Here is an 18115-nt window from a genome sequence, read left to right on the forward strand (position 1 = left end):
AGGAAGGAAATCCTGAATAGTGGGTTTTGAGATAATGACTTTCACAGAAAGTGTCTAGATCCTGGGCAGTAAGAAATAGTAAAATGTCCCATAAAGCTGTAATCAGTGGATTTTATCCCAGGTTTGACAGAAGTATATTAAAACAGGACCAATGACCAATTAGCCAATGACCAATTAACCTCTCAGGGTCAGCATGTCAAAGCTGAAAATCTAAACGTAGGACAATGTCATAGGAAAGGTGAATGAGAGTATGATGCCCTGATTGCTAAGTCAGAGGCTTTTTACCAATAACTAGTTCCTTCCAGGGTAATATATCTGATTTTTTGTTAGTTTGCTAGACAGTAATGGTTATAACCCATTGAATTAAAAACTCCATGTGTCCACATTAATTGATTGACAGATAAATAGAAAGAAAGAAAAAGAGAGAGAGAAAGAAGAAAGAAAGAAAGAAAGAAGAAAGAGAGAAAGAAAGAAAAGAAAGAAAGAAAGAAAGAAAGAAAGAAAGAAAGAAAGAAAGAAAGAAAGAAAAAGAAAGAAAGAAAGAAAGAAAATAGGCAGAGAGGCAGATAGATCAAGCTCATTCTCACAGTAAAGCCAACTAATAAATATAAAAGGAATGAGGGAGTTAGAATGACACATTTTGCAAACATCATTACTTATAATGGAGTCAGGTAAGATAATCAATAGATGCTTTAATGAATGGCTGAGAATTTAATAAAAACAAGATATGTATATATTAGTTTTAATATATTTCCCAAAAATTATACTAGAAAAAAAGGATAATTTTATAATGGAGATAGACGATTTCAATATTGGAGCAAATTAACATTATCTGCCTACTAATAGAAGGCATTGAGATGGACACATAGATTCATCTCCTGTTAAAAATTTAAAGTCTGGATAAAAATATGGAGGGTCAATAGAAAACCCATTCATTTTGAGAACATTCTGTGAAACAACTTGTTTGTACTTTTCAAAAATATTAATGTCTAGACAGAGGGAGAGTGCCAGATCAGAATAGATTAACTACACTGTGGGATATTGCATCACATCTTGGACAGGAAGGACAGAAGATGCTCTATTTAGAAAAGATTATGTCAAGATCACATTTCCTGATTTTGATAATAGTACTGTGGTTAGATAAGTGAATACCTTTGTTCTTGGATAAAATAGAGAACTTAGGAGTAAACTGGTATCACGGATACACAGTAGTCTTAAGTGTCCCAGAAAAAATAATAATATATATTAATATAGACAAAAAGAGAACACAAGCAAATATGAAAAAAATTATTAACAATTGTTGAATCTAGATGAAATGTGTATGAGAGTATTGTTTCTAATTCTTGATACTTATCTGAAGGTTTGAATTACTTTACAATAAAAAGTTAAAAACAAAAACAGAAAGAAACACTAAGGGAAAAGGTGAGTCAAGTAGGCACAAATATATACATGCTTCCTCTGAGCTCATTTTGAAATAAATAACTCATTCTCTTTGATTCTCCAACCCTGACCTTTCATCACACTCTGGTCCTTTACAAAGTGTCATTAAGGAATGGGGGACAACCAATCACGGGTCACAGAATTCATCCTGGTTGGATTCCAGCTCAGTGTGGAGATGGAAGTGCTCCTCTTCTGGATCTTCTCCCTGTTATATCTCTTCAGCCTGCTGGCAAATGGCATGATCTTGGGGCTCATCTGTCTGGATCCCAGACTGCGCACCCCCATGTACTTCTTCCTCTCACACTTGGCCATCATTGACATATCCTATGCTTCCAGCAATTTGCTCAACATGCTGGAAAACCTAGTGAAACACAAAAAAACTATCTCGTTCATCTCTTGCATTATGCAGATGGCTTTGTATTTGACTTTTGCTGCTGCAGAGTGCATGATTTTGGTGGTGATGTCCTATGACAGATTTGTGGTGATCTGCCATCCCCTGCATTACACTGTCATCATGAACTGGAGAGTGTGCACAGTCCTGGCTATTACTTCCTGGGCATGTGGATTTTCCCTGGCCCTCATAAATCTAATTCTCCTTCTAAGGCTGCCCTTCTGTGGGCCCCAGGAGGTGAACCACTTCTTCTGTGAAATTCTGTCTGTCCTCAAACTGGCCTGTGCAGACACCTGGATTAATGAAATTTTTGTGAACGAGTTCTCACGAAATCTGATGGTTTAAAAGTGCAGCACTTCTCCCTTTGATCTCTCTCTCCTGCTCTGCCATGGTAAGACGTGCCTTGCTTCCCCTGTGGCTTCCACCATGATTGTATGTTTCCTGAGGCCTCTCCAGCCATGTGGAACTGTGAGCCAATTAAACTTCTTTTCTTTAGAAATTATCCAGTCCTGGGTAGTTCTTTATGGCAGAGTGAAAGCAGACTAATACACTGAACTATATAAACTCACTAACGGCATATGTCATAAGATTTAAAAGAAAATAAAAAGGTTCAGCCAAAGAAGTGATTCCCAAAACCCAGCAGCACACTTGTCCATTCTCACACAATTGCACTTTCCCTGTTAAATAGAGGGATTTAGTTAGTTGGGTTGAATGCGCTGAGAAATTTTGTGTAAACCTTATTAACTCATGTACAGGAGTTAACTAGCAGGCTGAGTGAAGGAACAAACTTAAAAGAAGAGATAAGTCAGGCACGGTAGCTCATGTCCGTAACCCCAGCACTTTGGGAGGCTGAGGTGGGTGGATCACTTGAGGCCAGGAGTTTGAGACCAGCCTGGACAATGTGGCAAAACTGCATCTCTACTAAAAATACAAAAATTAGCTGGGCGTGGTGGTGCACGCCTGTAATCCCAGCTATTCTGGTGACTGAGGAATGAGAATTGCTTGAACCTGGGAGGCAGAAGTTGCAGTGAGCCAAGATTGCGCCACTGCACTCCAGCCTGGGAGATGGGGAGACACTGTCTCAAAAAAGAAAACAAAAAAGGAAAAGAAAAAGAACATATATAAGGGAAAAGAGAGAAGAGAAGCAAAAGAACGCTACAGATCGTGTGGGAACAGTGAACAGTGTTTAAAAATTTCAGAGTAAACTCAGTAGCTAGTAGCTGGCAAAGCGACAAAAATGGGCATTCCCTGTTGAAAAGGCTGAAAATGAGTATCCAAGAAAACTATTTGGGTTATTTATGGCTTCTTCAGAAAACACTGAGTGTTGAGCTGTGTATTGTACATATGCACATCTGTCTCTAAGTGTGATTCTCCAGTGTCTTTTCGTCAGCTCTTCCACCTTGGTTAGTCCAGTTGTGGATCATTTCCCTCATGAGAATGTCTTACCCCTGAAAAAGGAAATTTCACCAGACAGTGTAGGTATGTAGCTAGCTCTTCAACCATGGTGGTGAAGAAATTTTTGCTGATCCAATCTATTTTCCTGTTACAAGGCAAACTGAGGCACAATAAAATTTTAAAGAGTTTACTTGAGCAAATAGCAATTCATGAATCAGACAGCTCCAAACTATAAGTGGTTCATGGGCTCCACTAAGGGAAAGCAAGGGGAGGGCTTTTACAGGACAACCACGGAACTAAAGCAAAGAAAATATTTGATTGGTTACCTTTATACAATTGCCTTATTTGGCCTATACTGCTGGAAAATCTTTAGTTATATAACTTATTTGGCAGCTTCTGAGTGGTTAATCTTAAATTTCATTTTGCTTTAATACAAGTATTTATAAGAAATAGTTCAAGTTAATTTTCACTCGTGTTTGCAAATCAATCTGGGTTAGGTCACTTATGAGGCCTAACTGGCTTTCCCTGCTCCAGGAAAAGTGATTCCATAAGTGACCTAACCCAGCCTGAATCATCTAAGTGATTCTCCATGTCTGGTTTCCATTTCAATTTTCTTTAACAAATCTTCACTACAAATCTAATGGTTAGAGATGAGTCCCCATGCATTTTAGGTGGCTGCCCAGAGTGTTACCTATAAATTCTACTTTCTAACCTTCCCTAAGATTAGGATGCCACTTGCTTCAAGAGTCTTTCTCAATTTTACTATAAGAGAGCATGTTAATACTTTTTCAGCAAAATAAGTGTATGCCTTTCACTTAGGGGTTAACAAGTACTCCACCCAACTCATTATTATTCCCTGTGGGTGAAGATACCCAGGCAGAACTTATTAAATGTAAAAACAAAATGAGTTTTTGTAATAATAGCTAACATTTTGACTCACCACTCAATGGCATATGCTACATATTAATAGCACTTTACATGGGCCATTTCATTTAGTCATAACAAATCCAGGAAGAAGGTCCTATTGTCACTATTTTATGTATGCACAAACCAGAAAGCAGCAAGTGTCAGACTTATCCCTAGACAGTCTGGCTCCCAGCCTCTGTACATAGCACATCAATGTAGAATTTTAATATCTATGTTATCAAATAAAGGATAAGGTAAATGTATCCCAAGGCAGAACTGTTAAAAGAAGGAAAGTTTCTTTATAGTCTGATGTATGCCACAGGGAGCTGATCTGTTCTCTCTAAGGCGTGGAGGACCAGAGATCATGTATGAGAGGCTGGTTGTCCTGGATGGTGACTCTTATGTGCTGAGTCACATGAAAGCACTGGACTTCTAGACAAATGCAGAACATGAAGAAGATGAGAATAAAGGTAGTTCTCGCTGAGACTGGCTATTTAGTTCAGCTAAGACCCAGAACCAACACACCCATAGTCAGTCTCTCTCTCTCTTTCTTTCTTTCTTTCTTTCTTTCTTTCTCTCTGTCTCTGTCTCTCTCTCACACACACACACACACACAAACACACAGAGTTTATTTACTTTGTGCCAGTCACTGCTCTAAGAATTTTACATGTATTACCTCAATTAATCCTCAAAATAACACTTTGAGTCAGAAGATAATCAATATCCTACCTTACATATAAAGAAACTGAGGCACGGAGAGATTAAGCAACTTGCCCGGTACCTCACAGCTAACAATTACCCAGTCCAGGATTGAACTAAGACAATCTGATCCCTGACCCTATAGCCATAACCACTACACAGCACGGCCTCTATAAAGATCAAAGAACTCGTGACAGTGAAAGAAAACACATAATTAAGACCAAACTATGGATATTCAGCTTTAGATAGAAAGGGGTATACATCTTCTAAAGGAAGCAGCTTGACTCTAAACAGAGATGTGAAAAAAGTGGGGGAGTGGTAGCAAGAAAGAACTGTGACTCCAAGGGTCAGGGATGCATGGCCGTGAGGACTCTGGGGTTGAGATGGAGAGTGAAACAGACAACACTGAAAGACCGACAATGCAGTGTTACAGCAGTGCCTTACCAATTGATGAGAACTAAAATGGATGTTTTATAGCATTTTATCTAAAAACAGCCCCAAGAAAAAGGAATTCAGTTTCATTATTGATATTAAAAATGGTTATAATCTTTCAGGTGGTATTTACCTGAAAGCTTACCTGAGAACATTGCTCAGGTAGGTATCAAATTTCACATCTAAGATGGGGAGCTCCGCAACAGTAGGAACTGGAATCCATTCATTCATTTATCAGTAACATGAGCACATTGCCTAGCACCTAGTAGGCACTCACTAAGCACTGGTTGCACCAATTCATGCACCTTTAACTATCTGCTGAGTACTTAGACACAATTGTCAGTGTTAAACTATATTCTGATTTCTGTATTTTAAAAATCCTTGGGCTTGGCGTGGTGTCTCATGCCTGTAATCCCAGCACTTTGGGAGGCCAAGGCGGGCAGATCACGAGGTCAAGAGTTCGAGACCGGCCTGACCAACATGGAGAAACCCTGTCTCTACTAAGAATACAAAAATTAGCCGGGCATGGTGGCATGTACCTGTAATTCCAGCTACTTGGGAGGCTGAGGCAGAAGAATTGCTTGAACCTGGAAAGCGGGGTTTGCAGTGAGCCAAGATCACGCCACTGCACTCCAGCCTGGGCAACAGAGCAAGATTCCATCTCGGAAAAAAATTAAATTAAATTAAAATTAAAATTTAAATCATTTTATTTGAATAACAGAATAGTAGAAATTGTAGCTTAAAAATTATTTAGCACTTGTGTACGAGACAATATGTTACATGTTTTTGATATAATCCTCACATCAACACTGTGAATTAAGTACTAATAATATCCTCATTTATAGAGGGGAAATCGAGGTTTAGAGAATTAACTAATTTACTCAATGTCAACGAAATATCAAGTGGTAGAAATAAAACTGTAGTCCAGTCAATCTACTCTACATTAACTGAGAACCATTCTTTTGGAAAGGGCCTATTGATATTTGTATCTTCAGTGGCTAGACCAGGCCAGTTTCATAGTAGTTACTCAATAAATGTTGACTAAATAAATAAATGAGTAATCATGTAGTCCACACTTCTATATTTTTAAAAAAGGATCTCCATAAAATATGTAATTACAGTGTCAGTCAATTTAATCATGTTTAGCTCCAGATACATTCAGTTTTTGCAAAAGTTTCTTCTGAGATGAATATCAATAAACTACATCTCATCTGTCAGTGGCCACAGAGAAACTGTAAACACATTCAGAGAGGATATTTCGAGACTAATATAAAAGAAAACTAGGATGATATATATTTGTTCCTATCATATAGAACAAAGGTTATAGGTCTTTCAAAAAGACTGTCCCAAATTGCCAAACCCTATGGTTATAGTATGACACAACGTGATTGTGCTGGCACAGTAGCCATGGAGAGAGTGTTCCCCTCCTCTGTCTTGCCAAAGAGTAGAGTATTAGGCACTGTAATTACTGAAAATGACACGGATGACACCCTGGGAGTGGAAGTCAGTGCATGCGCCACCTTAAATTGGCCCCCATGGTGTCCTTGGTATGTAGAGTGAGCACTGCCATCACTGACCTGTAGGACCATTCTTTACTCTTTGCTAGGTAATGTAGACCAGTGCTTCTCACATGTCAATGTGTATATTAATCATTCAGGGATCTTGCAAAAATACGGGTTCTGATTCAACAGGTCTAAATGAAATAGGCAGAGATTTGCATTTCTTATCATCTCTCATACCTTGCTGACGCTGCGGATCCATAGACCACACTTTGAATATTAATCATATAGAGACTCATTGTTAAATCTATGGTTCCTAAGAAAAAGTGAAGGCCAGGCAAAATGGCTTACATCTGTAGTTCAGCACTTTGGGAGGCTGAGGCAGGAGGATTGCTTGAGCCCAGGAGTTTGAGACCAGCCTGGGCAACATAGTGAAACTCCGTCTCTTCAAAAAACTTCAAACATAAAAAAATTAGCCAGGTGAGGTGGCACACGCCTATGGTTCCAGCTGCTTGAAAAGCTGAGATGGGAAACTTGCTTGAGCCTAGGAGGTTGAGTTGTTGAGTTCGCAGTGAGCCATGGTTGCACCACTGCATTCCACCCTAGGTGACAGAGCAAGACCCTGTCTCAACGGGGTGGGGGGGGGGGGGGGGGGGAGAAGAAAGAAAAGAAAAGAAAAAGTGGGAGAAAAATAAGAGTTGGAATGCTGTCTCACAGCTCTGATGTTTTCCCAGACCATATCAATTTTTCTTACCTTCTTGATGAACTTTGATTAAGAGCCCTGCTTTCATTTGACTTGCTGTTTTGGTTTTTGTTTACTTTTTTTGACCTGTCTCTGTTTATTTGTTTGTTTTTAATTTTTGTAATCTTGTTGGGTCAAGAGAAGAGGTTCACTACTAGGCACAGCCTGGTTTGGTCCTCAGATGACTGGCTCAGAGCCAAGACATCTGGATTCTCTAAAATATTGAAAAAACCAAAGGTGCTTTTCCTACTCCTTTGCTTATACTCACACAGTCACGCAACAATTTACTTCTAACAACAGATATGTTGAGGTTTTTCCCCACACACCTAGCAATCTGCAATGGACACCGACTGCATGCCCTAAAAATCAATTCAATTCTGACACTATCTACTGGGAGACAGTGTCAGATCCCACAAGCCTGTTCCCCCCACCCAACACTACAGATGGCAATTGCAAGCCTCAGGTTGCGACCTGTGCTTCTGTTCAACTGGCTATACGTTGGGACTCTCATGACCCCCCTCCTTAGGCTCAATTAATTTGCTAAAGTGGCTCACAGAACTCAGGGAAACACTTTACTTAAGTTTGACCATTTACTACAAAGGATATTACAAAGGATAGAGATGAACATCCAGATGAGAGAGATGCATCTGGTGAGGTATTGGAGAAGGGGCATGGAGCTTCCATGACCTCTCTGGGCACACCACCCTCCAGGAACCTCCATGTGTTCAGCAATCAAGAAAGTCTGCAAACCCTGTTTGGTTTTCTGTAAAGCCTTCATTACACAGGCATGATTGATTACATCATTGGCCATTAGTGATCAACTCAAACTTCAGGCCCTCTCCCCTCCCCAGAGGTTGAGGTATAGGCTGAAAGTCCCAACCCACTAAACATGCCTTTGTTTTTGTAGTAACCAGCCCCTATCCTAAAGTTATTTCAGAGCTCCCTGCCAGCAGTCATCTCATTAGCATACTGTCTAAGTCCATTTTGTGTTGCTATAACAGAATATCACAGACTGGGTAATTTATTTAAAGTAGAAATTTATTTCTCAGAGTTCTGGAATCTGGGAAGTCCAATATCAAGGTGTCAGCATCTGCAGAGGGCCTTCTTGCTGCATGGTGAAAGGTGAGAGGATGAGAGAGGGACAAACTTGCTTTTGTAACTAACCCAATCTCCACATAACAAATCCACTCCTGAGACAACACCATTAATCCATGCATTAAGTCAGAGTTTTCATGACCTAATCACCTCTTAGAGGTCCCACCTTTCAACACTGTTACACTGGAGATTAAGTTTCCAACTCATGAACTTTGGGGGACACATTCAAACCATAGAACATACAAAAGATACTCTTATCACTCTGGGGATTCCTAGAGTTTTCGAAACTGTATGCCAAGAAATGGGGACAAAGACCAAATATATATTTCACCAAATTATGGGTTCCTCTCCCAATTTACCACCTACTCACTGCATGACCTTAGAGAAGTCACTTAATTCCTCTGCACATTGGTTTCCCCACATATAAAATGAAATGTTGGACTAGATGATTGTTAAGTTCCTTTTAGTTCTCAAATTCTATGCCTTTTTATTAACTTCCTAGAATGTATGTTGTTTTTCTTTTACATAGGAGACAAAATTAAATGGAATTTTTGAGAATAATTGAATATAACGAACTCCTGAGCCTCACAAATAGGAATTCAAGAGTAACCACAAAATTAATTATTGATTTCAATATATTTATGCAGTATGAACTATGAATGGCATAAGACTTGCAGAATAAGGCAAAAGAAGTTTCACATTAACTGTCCTCTCTAAGGAAGTAAAAACAGTTTCATTACCCTATTTGAAAAAGATTAAGAATAACTTTTATTCACAGAGTTTCCCAGATCTGTACATTTGTGCTGGCATTGCACAAGTGACATAATAATATTAATTCCTGGCATTTATTGAGTACTTGTTTCATATCAAACAATGTTTTACACATATGCATTTATGTCTAATCTAATCTTCATAACAATTGCCAGAGGGAAGCATTACTATTATATACAATTTATACATGAAAAAAATCAAGGCACAGAGATGTTAAGTACACCTCAGACAGCGAGTAGGTGGCACAGGAGGACTTTTCTCTAGGTGTTCCAAAGGCCAGAGACTATGTCTGTAACTATTATACTAAGTTATACCAGTCTCCTCCAGCCTGGACATATGGAGTCTTTTCTACCCATGATTAAAAGCTTGAGAAAAATGAGCCTGAATTTTTGACTGGCCTGAAATTTCATCCTAAGAAAGAGGATAGTAATGCAGCTAATATATTTTAACATATATGAAAAAACCAAAAGGGTAACACACAAACCCATGAGAAAAATGGACAAAAATATGTAGATACAGACAACAGAATAAACACAACATACCAATAAATATGACAATGTCATCTATCTCAATCAGGAAATCTACTATAAAATGATATATCATTTTTTTACTCAATAGATTGTGAGGGGAAAATGGTGTTACATGTGATGTTGATGACACTCACACATTGTTGGTGGAGGTATAAATTGGCACACATTTTGGATTTAAAAAACTGAAATTATTTACCCAACATTTAAAACACGCATACTAATTCTAAGAATCCATTCTACAGAAATACTTACATATGTAACTGCACAAAGAAATGTGTACATGGATTTGGTATTAAATTGATTTCAAAAATTCAAAAGATCAAGTGTTAATTAATTTTGAAATTACTAAATTATGAAAAATATGTTACACAGCTAATAGAACAAGTATTATCTAAAATGAGCTGCAATGAAAATAGCTCATCAAATATAGCTAAATGAAGAAAGCAAGTAACATTTTTATAAGACTGTCATTTGTGCAGGGAAATCTCCTAGCTATACATAAATTCATACACCTGTATATGTGTATGTGAGTACACATGTATGCACATGTGTGTTTACATACATCTGTATTTAATTTCGTGATCTGGAATGATGCACATTAAGTAGTCAACAGAAGTTGCTTTAGGCAGAGGAATGAACTAGGAGAAATAAACACTTCTATGTTTTTCAATAATATTACAGGAAACACATATTAATGTTAGAATTTCTAAAAAGCCTTTTCTCAAAAAACGTCTGGCCCCTTAAGTTCTCAAAACAGTACACATTTCTCATATATTTAAGTAAAAGACAAAATTAAGCAATTATTAAAAGCAGTTTAGAATCTTGTTGGATTGTGCTAAATTGTATCAAAGTGTTTCCTCAAAAATATCATTTTGTATCACTTACATTATTATTCAATATTGGGCTATGTTTAAGTAAGTTAACCTATATTATTAATTAAAATAGTTTGCATGAGAAACCAAATAGCACACAAAATAAACCATGACTCCTCAGACTCTAAGATAACTGCATGACATAAGCAAAAAGTCAGTATTTCATGCCATATGTTGATGCTTTTTATAATATGAATTGATCTCGAGAGCTCCTAATACCTTAGCTTTAGAGTTACTAGCCCTTCCTTATTCCTCTCATCACCATAATAATGTTAAATAATGTATTAGGTAGGATAAACAGCAACAGGTAAACTCCCAAATCACAGTGATTTAACAAAATAAAAGTTTACATCTTGCTCATGTAAAGTCCTAGGCAGGGATGACAGACAGCTTTCCACGTGGTGATGCAGGGACCCAGGCACCTTCCATCGCATGGTCCCACCATCCTAGAGCCCTGTAGGCCTTCACTTCCAGCCAGTGATGGGAAGGCCAAACATGGAGGAGGCATACCCTCCTCCTCCATGCATGCCCTCCTTCCACTGCAGCCCTGGAAGCTGCACAAGTCTCTTCTGCTTGTATACCTTTTGTAAGAACATGACCCCACCTAAATATAAAAGGGCTGGGAAATGCAATCCCATACTGGCAGTTAAGTCCAGAGACAATTGTGCAAGGGAAGAAGACCCCACATCTTTTAAGGAATTTGTCTTAGTTAAGGTAACACTAGCAGCTGAAACAAACCCTAAAAGTAAGTCCTTACAATTACTTCTCTTTTGTTCTCTGTTTCAAAGGATTTCAGATGAACTTCTGCCCTTTTAACTCATAATTATTCATGAAATATAATTGAGAACATTAGCATTTTCACTCTCTTCTCATTCCATTTCTGTCATGCCATCCTGAAGATGTATTTACCTATGTCTTGGCTGTTTCTCCGATTATTAGCTGCTCTTTTATAAAACATCTCTTACGATAATTTACTCTGTAAGGTGGCTAAATCCACCCATCTTATGTTAGCTTTTGTCTGTATTACTCTCAAATGAACTCTGTGGTCAAATTCTAAAAGTACTTAAAGCATAAATGTTCAATGAAATCAAATGCCCAATGCTGGAAGATCATGTAAATATTTCTCATTTCAATTAATATTGGCTGTGTCATTTATGTGCTGAGTTCTTTCATATACTTTTGTGTCATTTTTACTCTCTTCAACGTAAGTTATTTCAATTTAATTTTAACAGAATATTGACAATTTTGAGTTATAGCTATTGATATTCATGTTCCTAAAGGGTTTTTGCTAAGTTTTTGTTTGTGTGACATTCCCAAATGTTATACTTACTTACTAATTATTTTCTATCTTTTTAATTTTTATACCCTCAAATGTGTGTTTATAACCAACGTTCCTAAGGTGTTGGTTATATAGAAATGAATTCTCTAAAGCCATTATTCACAGAACTTTCAGTTGACTACTTGCTCCCAAAAGGCAGTTTCCTGATTTCTGCATACTGGCGTATCATGCAAACATCTGTAAGCACATACATTTCTACTAAGATCGGACTGTTCTGTCTGTGTTATTTTCCTTCGTATACTTTTACGTTTTGTATGTGTTTACTCTGACCATTTTTAGAAGCTTAAGCTTCTTCAACTTGATATGTGATAAATCATGTAATTTGAGGCGATGCATTTCCTAAATTTGTTTGTTTGGCATCATAAAAACCTTATATTTAACTTGTTTTAGCTCACATTTTCTGTTTTCTACCTTAAAATGACTTTTTCTAACTGATGTTCATATGATGAGGAATATGGAAAAAAGTTCTAAAATTGTTGTTTTCACAGGCTTGTCATTTATATCTGTTGCACTTCACCGGGGTGTGGAAAGAAAAATAAAGAAAAGATTCTAATGTTTATGGATGGCCTACTAGGCACTAGACTTTTCATATGATCAGGAGCATTTTTGTGTGTCCCCAAAGCAATTCACTGTGGACATATACAGCTGGAACACAGGTGAGCGTGTTCTCACACCCTGATTACCTGGGCAAGATTTTCCTTGGGTTTATACCATAACCCCAGCAGGTCAAAGACCACATTGTAATAAACTCATTAGTTTGTAAATTGCATAATTGCTTAATATAAAATTCATAATCCTCCTATGTCCAGTAGAAGAAAGAAGTAGAAATAAACATGAAAATACCTTTGACCAGCAAATATCTCCACCCTCCAGGGAGAGGTAGTAGCTTCTAGGGAAACCATCTTGGAGAGGGTCCTGTCTTCCCCTGAGGTGGGCTCTGAATCCAGCACTCTTCCCCTTTCAGAGTAAAGATTAGAGAATAATTCTAATACACGATCTACAGTGGTGGTTTGTGTCTTAGGAGACCCTCCCTTCAGGCAGGTTCTAATAAGCCCCACCGGGACACCTTGGCCCCTCTGTGGACTCCCCAGTCTGCTCTGTGCCTCCCTCACCAGCTCTCCAAAGCATCTCCATACTTTGGAGGGTCACTTGGAACCAGCTAACTTTTCAGGGTCCTCTCTTCCCAGTTCTGCTGCAACACAAGTAACCCAGATTACATCAGGGAGAGGCTGAGCTACAGAGGTTCCTGCCAGGAGCTTATTCATTGTCACACTGGTTCTGCTTCCTGACAGGTTCACTTGAACCATCTGAAGCTTGGGGAACAAGGGCAGTGCTGGGATTCATGAAATCCAAGCATTCCGGGACTATAATGAAAGATGTTGTCTCAGAGGTGTGCTCTGTGGCTGTCTGTGTTTCTTAATTGTGCATCCTGCTGCGGTTAAGAACAGAAATAGAAGAAGCCAATTGTCTTGTCTCTCCTTCCCCAAGGAGATGAGCATGCAGGAGGTTTCATGGCCCAGCTCCTCCAGTGATCCCTCAGCTGTCAACCAGGCTGAGCACATCAGAGAATAACACCTCCTTTTCTGAGGATTCTGATACATTTTCAATCAGAAACAGAAGCAAAGATTCTGCAGCTCCCACAGAAACTCCCAGAAACCTTCAGGTGCTTCACTCTTCTGAGATCCTTGAGTCCAAATGTGGGAGCTAACCAGGTTGCCTTTTTTTACTTTACCATGAATTCCTCCTAGACATGTTGTAGCTCCTGGTCTTGGTTAACTTTCACATCCACTACAAACATTGGTAAGGAAATTCACTCCTCTCTAAATATGTGCTGATTATTTTTCTGCAATGGGGATAGTTTGAGGGAAAGTTCATGCTAACTTCTTTGAACATATTGTCACAAATAATGTATGTATGTAGAGAATTAAGCTATTTTTTTATATGATGGAGAAGTAACTGCATGAAAGCAACAAAGCTATAAACATCAATGCCAGATTTAAATAAAGAAAGAATACATCATCCATAAAATTAACATGTTGACTTCCACTGCCATAATCAAGACTACAAAATCAGCTTTAGAGGATCATGGTTTTAAGGGACTATTGTGAACCTTGAAGAGGCAATGCTTGTCAGGTTCATACAATCTTCAGGCTACTCAAGAAATTGTTAAAGACTGATAATAATTGATCTCAGCTATTAAGTGTTCACTGCATACCAGAAATGTGTTCAATGTATAACACAGATCATCTCAATTAATCTTCACAACCACCTCATAAAATAGGTACTATCACTTTTCTCCTTTTTAAAAAAGAGGAAACGAGTTTGGAGAGGCTAAGATATGCGCTCAAGGTCATATAACTAATAAATGTGCATCTGACCACTAAGCCCATGGCTCTTTAATTGCTACTTTTTTTGTTTCTTTCAGTGTTTACTCTGCCTGAGAACCTGATTCACAGAAGAATGTGGAGAGTTCATTAATGTTTTGCTTTCTCATATTTAATCAAATTGCTATCTAGTTAGTCAATAATTATTGAACACCTACCACACTCCAGGCACAATATATAGTCAAATGTATTTCACCTTTTTAGTCACTTACTAGACCAATAAATCAAATGAATGAATGAATGCCTAAATATCATTTTTTGTGTTTTTTTTTTTTGTTTGTCTGTTTGTTTGTTTTTTACCATCTTTGGGCTGAATCTAGAATTTCTGGCTTGCTTAAATCTTGCCTACTATAATCGGTATACTTGAAAGACACTACTATTTCTCCACCCACCCCCACCCCATAGTTTCTTTCATTCTATGTGATACAAAGAAAATCTCATTTAAATGCAAATGGATTAAATTCATCAAAGGATTGGAAAAAGTGAAAGAACATACTAAAAATAAAATTAAATATAACCCACTTGCAAACATAATGTTCAGGCATTGTGTATGTTTTAAATGATATATATGTACAAGTTAGCCATTTAAAAATTTGGCAAATTATTTTATGACTAATAAATTATCCAACATCTCCATGATTTCTAAGTAAATATGTAAGACTGAAATCATTTCTTTGCAGATGACCAAACCTGTCTATTTCAAAAAGGAAAACTTAAGATCTGATGAGCCAACAAACTCCTAATGAGTCACATCATATTCTTTAAATAAAAGCTATTTTTAAATCCTCAGGTCAAATAAAGTATTAGATGCTTTACTCCCGAGTAATAAGAATATTTGAGGCCAGGTGCAGTGGCTCATGTCTGTATTCTCAGCACTTTGGGAGGCTGAGGCAGAAGGATTGCTTGAGGCCAGTAGTTTGAGACCAGCCTGGACAACACAGTGAGACCCTATCTCTAAAAAAAAGTTTTTTTAAAAAGGTAGCCAGACATGGTAGAGCACATGTGTAATCCCAGCTACTGGGGAGGCTAGGTGTGAGGATCACCTGAGCCTAGGGAGGTTGAGGTTGCAACGAACTATGATTGCGCCACTGCACTCCAGCCTAAGTGACAGAACGAGATCCTGCCTCAAAAAGAGAAAGAAAAAAAAAAAGACAAAGGAGTGTTATGAGTGTATTAGTTTTAACAAATATTCTTTTTTTCTTTTTCTTTTTGTTGAGACAGGGTCTCACTCTATTGCCCAGGCTGAAGTGCAATGGTTCTATTATAGCTCACCACAACCTCAAACTCCTGGGCTCAAGCAACCCTCCTGCCTCAGCCTCCCAAGCGGGTAGAACTACAGGCATGTGCCACCACCCCCAGCTACTTTTTTTGTTTCTGTTTTACTTTTTTTTTTTGAGACAGGGTTTCACTATGTTGCCCAGGCTGGTATTAAACTACTGGCGTCAAGCAATCCTCCTGCCTCAGCCTCCCAAAGTGCTGGGATTGCAGGCATGAGCCACCGCACCCAGCCTCAAATATTTCTGATTCTTGAAAATAAATCATCTAATACTTTACTTGACCTGAGGATTTAAAAATAGCTTTCATTTTAAGAATGTTGTGTGACTCATTAGAAAGGAGTTTGTCAGCTCATCAGATCTTAAGTTTTACCTTTTGAAGTAGACAGGTTTGGTCATGCGTAAAGAAATGATTTCAGTCTTACATATTTACTTAGAAGCCATGGAAACGTTGGTTAATTTATTAGTCATCAAATAATTTGCCAAATTTTTAAATGGCTAACTTGTACATATATATCACTTAAAGCAAGCTTGTCCAAATTGCAGGTGGCCCAGGACAGCTTTGAATGTGGCCCAACACAAATTTGTAAATTTTCTTAAAATATTATGTGATTTTTTTTTTAAGTTCGTTAGCCATCGTTAGTGTTAGTGGATTTTATGTGTGGCTCAAGACAATCATTCTTCTTTCAACATGGTCCAGGGAAGCCAAAAGATTGGACACCCCTGAAAGTATACACAATGCCTGAATGTTACATTTGCAACTGGGTTATATTTAATTTTTTTTTTAGTCTCTCCTTTCACTTTTGCCAACCCTTTGGTAAATTTAATCCATTGAGTTAAGTAAGATGTTCTTTGTATCATGTAGAATGAAAGCAACTATGGGGGAGAAAAAGAAAATAAAAGTGTCTTTCAAGTATTCAGATTATAGTAGACATTCCAGATTCAGTCAAAGGATGGCTAAAAAAACTATGCATTCATTCATTTATTCATTTGTATTTATTGATTAATTTGTCCACACAGTAAGTATTTACTGTCAGGATTACAAAAGTGAGAGCACCTTTTCTTTGTTCACAAGGAGTGTGTTAACAACCCAGTCCTGTAAAAGAAATCAGGGTTTCAACCCATGTGGCAATTGTCCTTAAAGAATCTGAGTGTCTTCACCAAGCTCTCCTTTCTTCTTGACTCTCCATCTAGCTTTCAAAGAAATTCATACTTCTGCATAGTGGATTTTTTTCTTTGTATAATCATTTGGGAAGTTACAAAAGGAAATAATGAAGGACTAAATAAAGAAATTAAGTTTTTTATAAGATGTAGACTGGGTACATGGTTCATGCCTACAATCCCAGCACTTTGGGAGGCCGAGGTGGGAGAAGCACTTGAACCCAAAAGTTTGAAACCAGCCTGGGTGACATAATAATACATTGTTTGTACAAAAAATATTTATTTAAAAAAATTAGCTAGGTATGGTGGCATGCACCTGTAATCCCAGCTACTTGGGAGGCTGAGGGGGAGGATCGCTTGAACCTGATATGTCAAAACTACAGTGAGCTGTAATCACACCACCGCATTCCAGGGCAGGTTTCACAGGGAGACCGTCTCAAAAAAATAAATAAATAAATAAAGATTTTTATAAGGTGTAAATTCAAATGCATTTCACAACCAAATATTTCATATGCTTTGCGTGTTTTCCAATTAAATGTAAAAGGTTGGCCTAGCAGAGTATTTTTTTAATAGAATCCTGAAAAAAAAATATAACCCTTGGCCATGTGTTATGAAGTTACAATATTCACTAGAATTTATTTGTGTCTTGCTGATAATAATCAACAATTTATTGATAATTCTTATAAGTATACAATCATTTGTTACCACTGGAAAAGGATCCAGTGGGAACGTTCTTTAGGGTTCCAATTAGATTAGTTTTTTAACTTTTTCTTTTCTAACTTTTAAGTTCAGGGGTACAAATGCTGGTTTGTTACATAGGTAAACAAACTTGTGTCTTGGGGGTTTTTTGTACAAATTATCTCATCACCCAGATATTAAGCCTAGTACCCATTAGTTATTTTTTGTGATCCTCTTCCTCCTCCCACCCTTTACCCTGTGATAGGCCCCAGTACTGTGTTGTTCCCCTCTATGTGTCCATGTGTTCTCATCATTTAGCTCCTGCTTATATGTGAGAACATTAGGTATTTGGTTTTCTGTTCCTGCATTAGTTTGCTAAGGATAATGGTCTCCAGCTCCATCCATGTCCATCAAAGGACAAGATCTCATTCTTTTTTTATGGCTGCATAGTATTCCATGGTGTATATGTACCACATTTTCTTTATCCAGTCTATCGTTGGTGGACAT

At 37.8% G+C, this 18115-nt stretch overlaps 1 protein-coding gene across 1 annotated transcript; it reads left to right on the top strand.

The window, feature by feature from the left end:
* Positions 1-1552: 1552 nt before the first annotated feature.
* LOC101138237 (olfactory receptor 2A5-like) lies at positions 1553-2176 on the top strand. The gene has a single exon (XM_055347891.1). It carries the CDS (start codon positions 1553-1555, stop codon positions 2174-2176), a length of 624 nt encoding a protein of 207 aa, XP_055203866.1.
* Positions 2177-18115: the final 15939 nt, after the last annotated feature.

Source organism: Gorilla gorilla, chromosome 6, assembly GCF_029281585.2.
Source record: "Gorilla gorilla gorilla isolate KB3781 chromosome 6, NHGRI_mGorGor1-v2.1_pri, whole genome shotgun sequence".
NCBI classification, from domain to species: domain Eukaryota; kingdom Metazoa; phylum Chordata; class Mammalia; order Primates; family Hominidae; genus Gorilla; species Gorilla gorilla.

Coding starts and splice junctions, on each gene's coding strand:
- LOC101138237 (XM_055347891.1), top strand. CDS start 1,553: ATGGGGGACAACCAATCACGGGTCACAGAATTCATCCTGGTTGGATTC.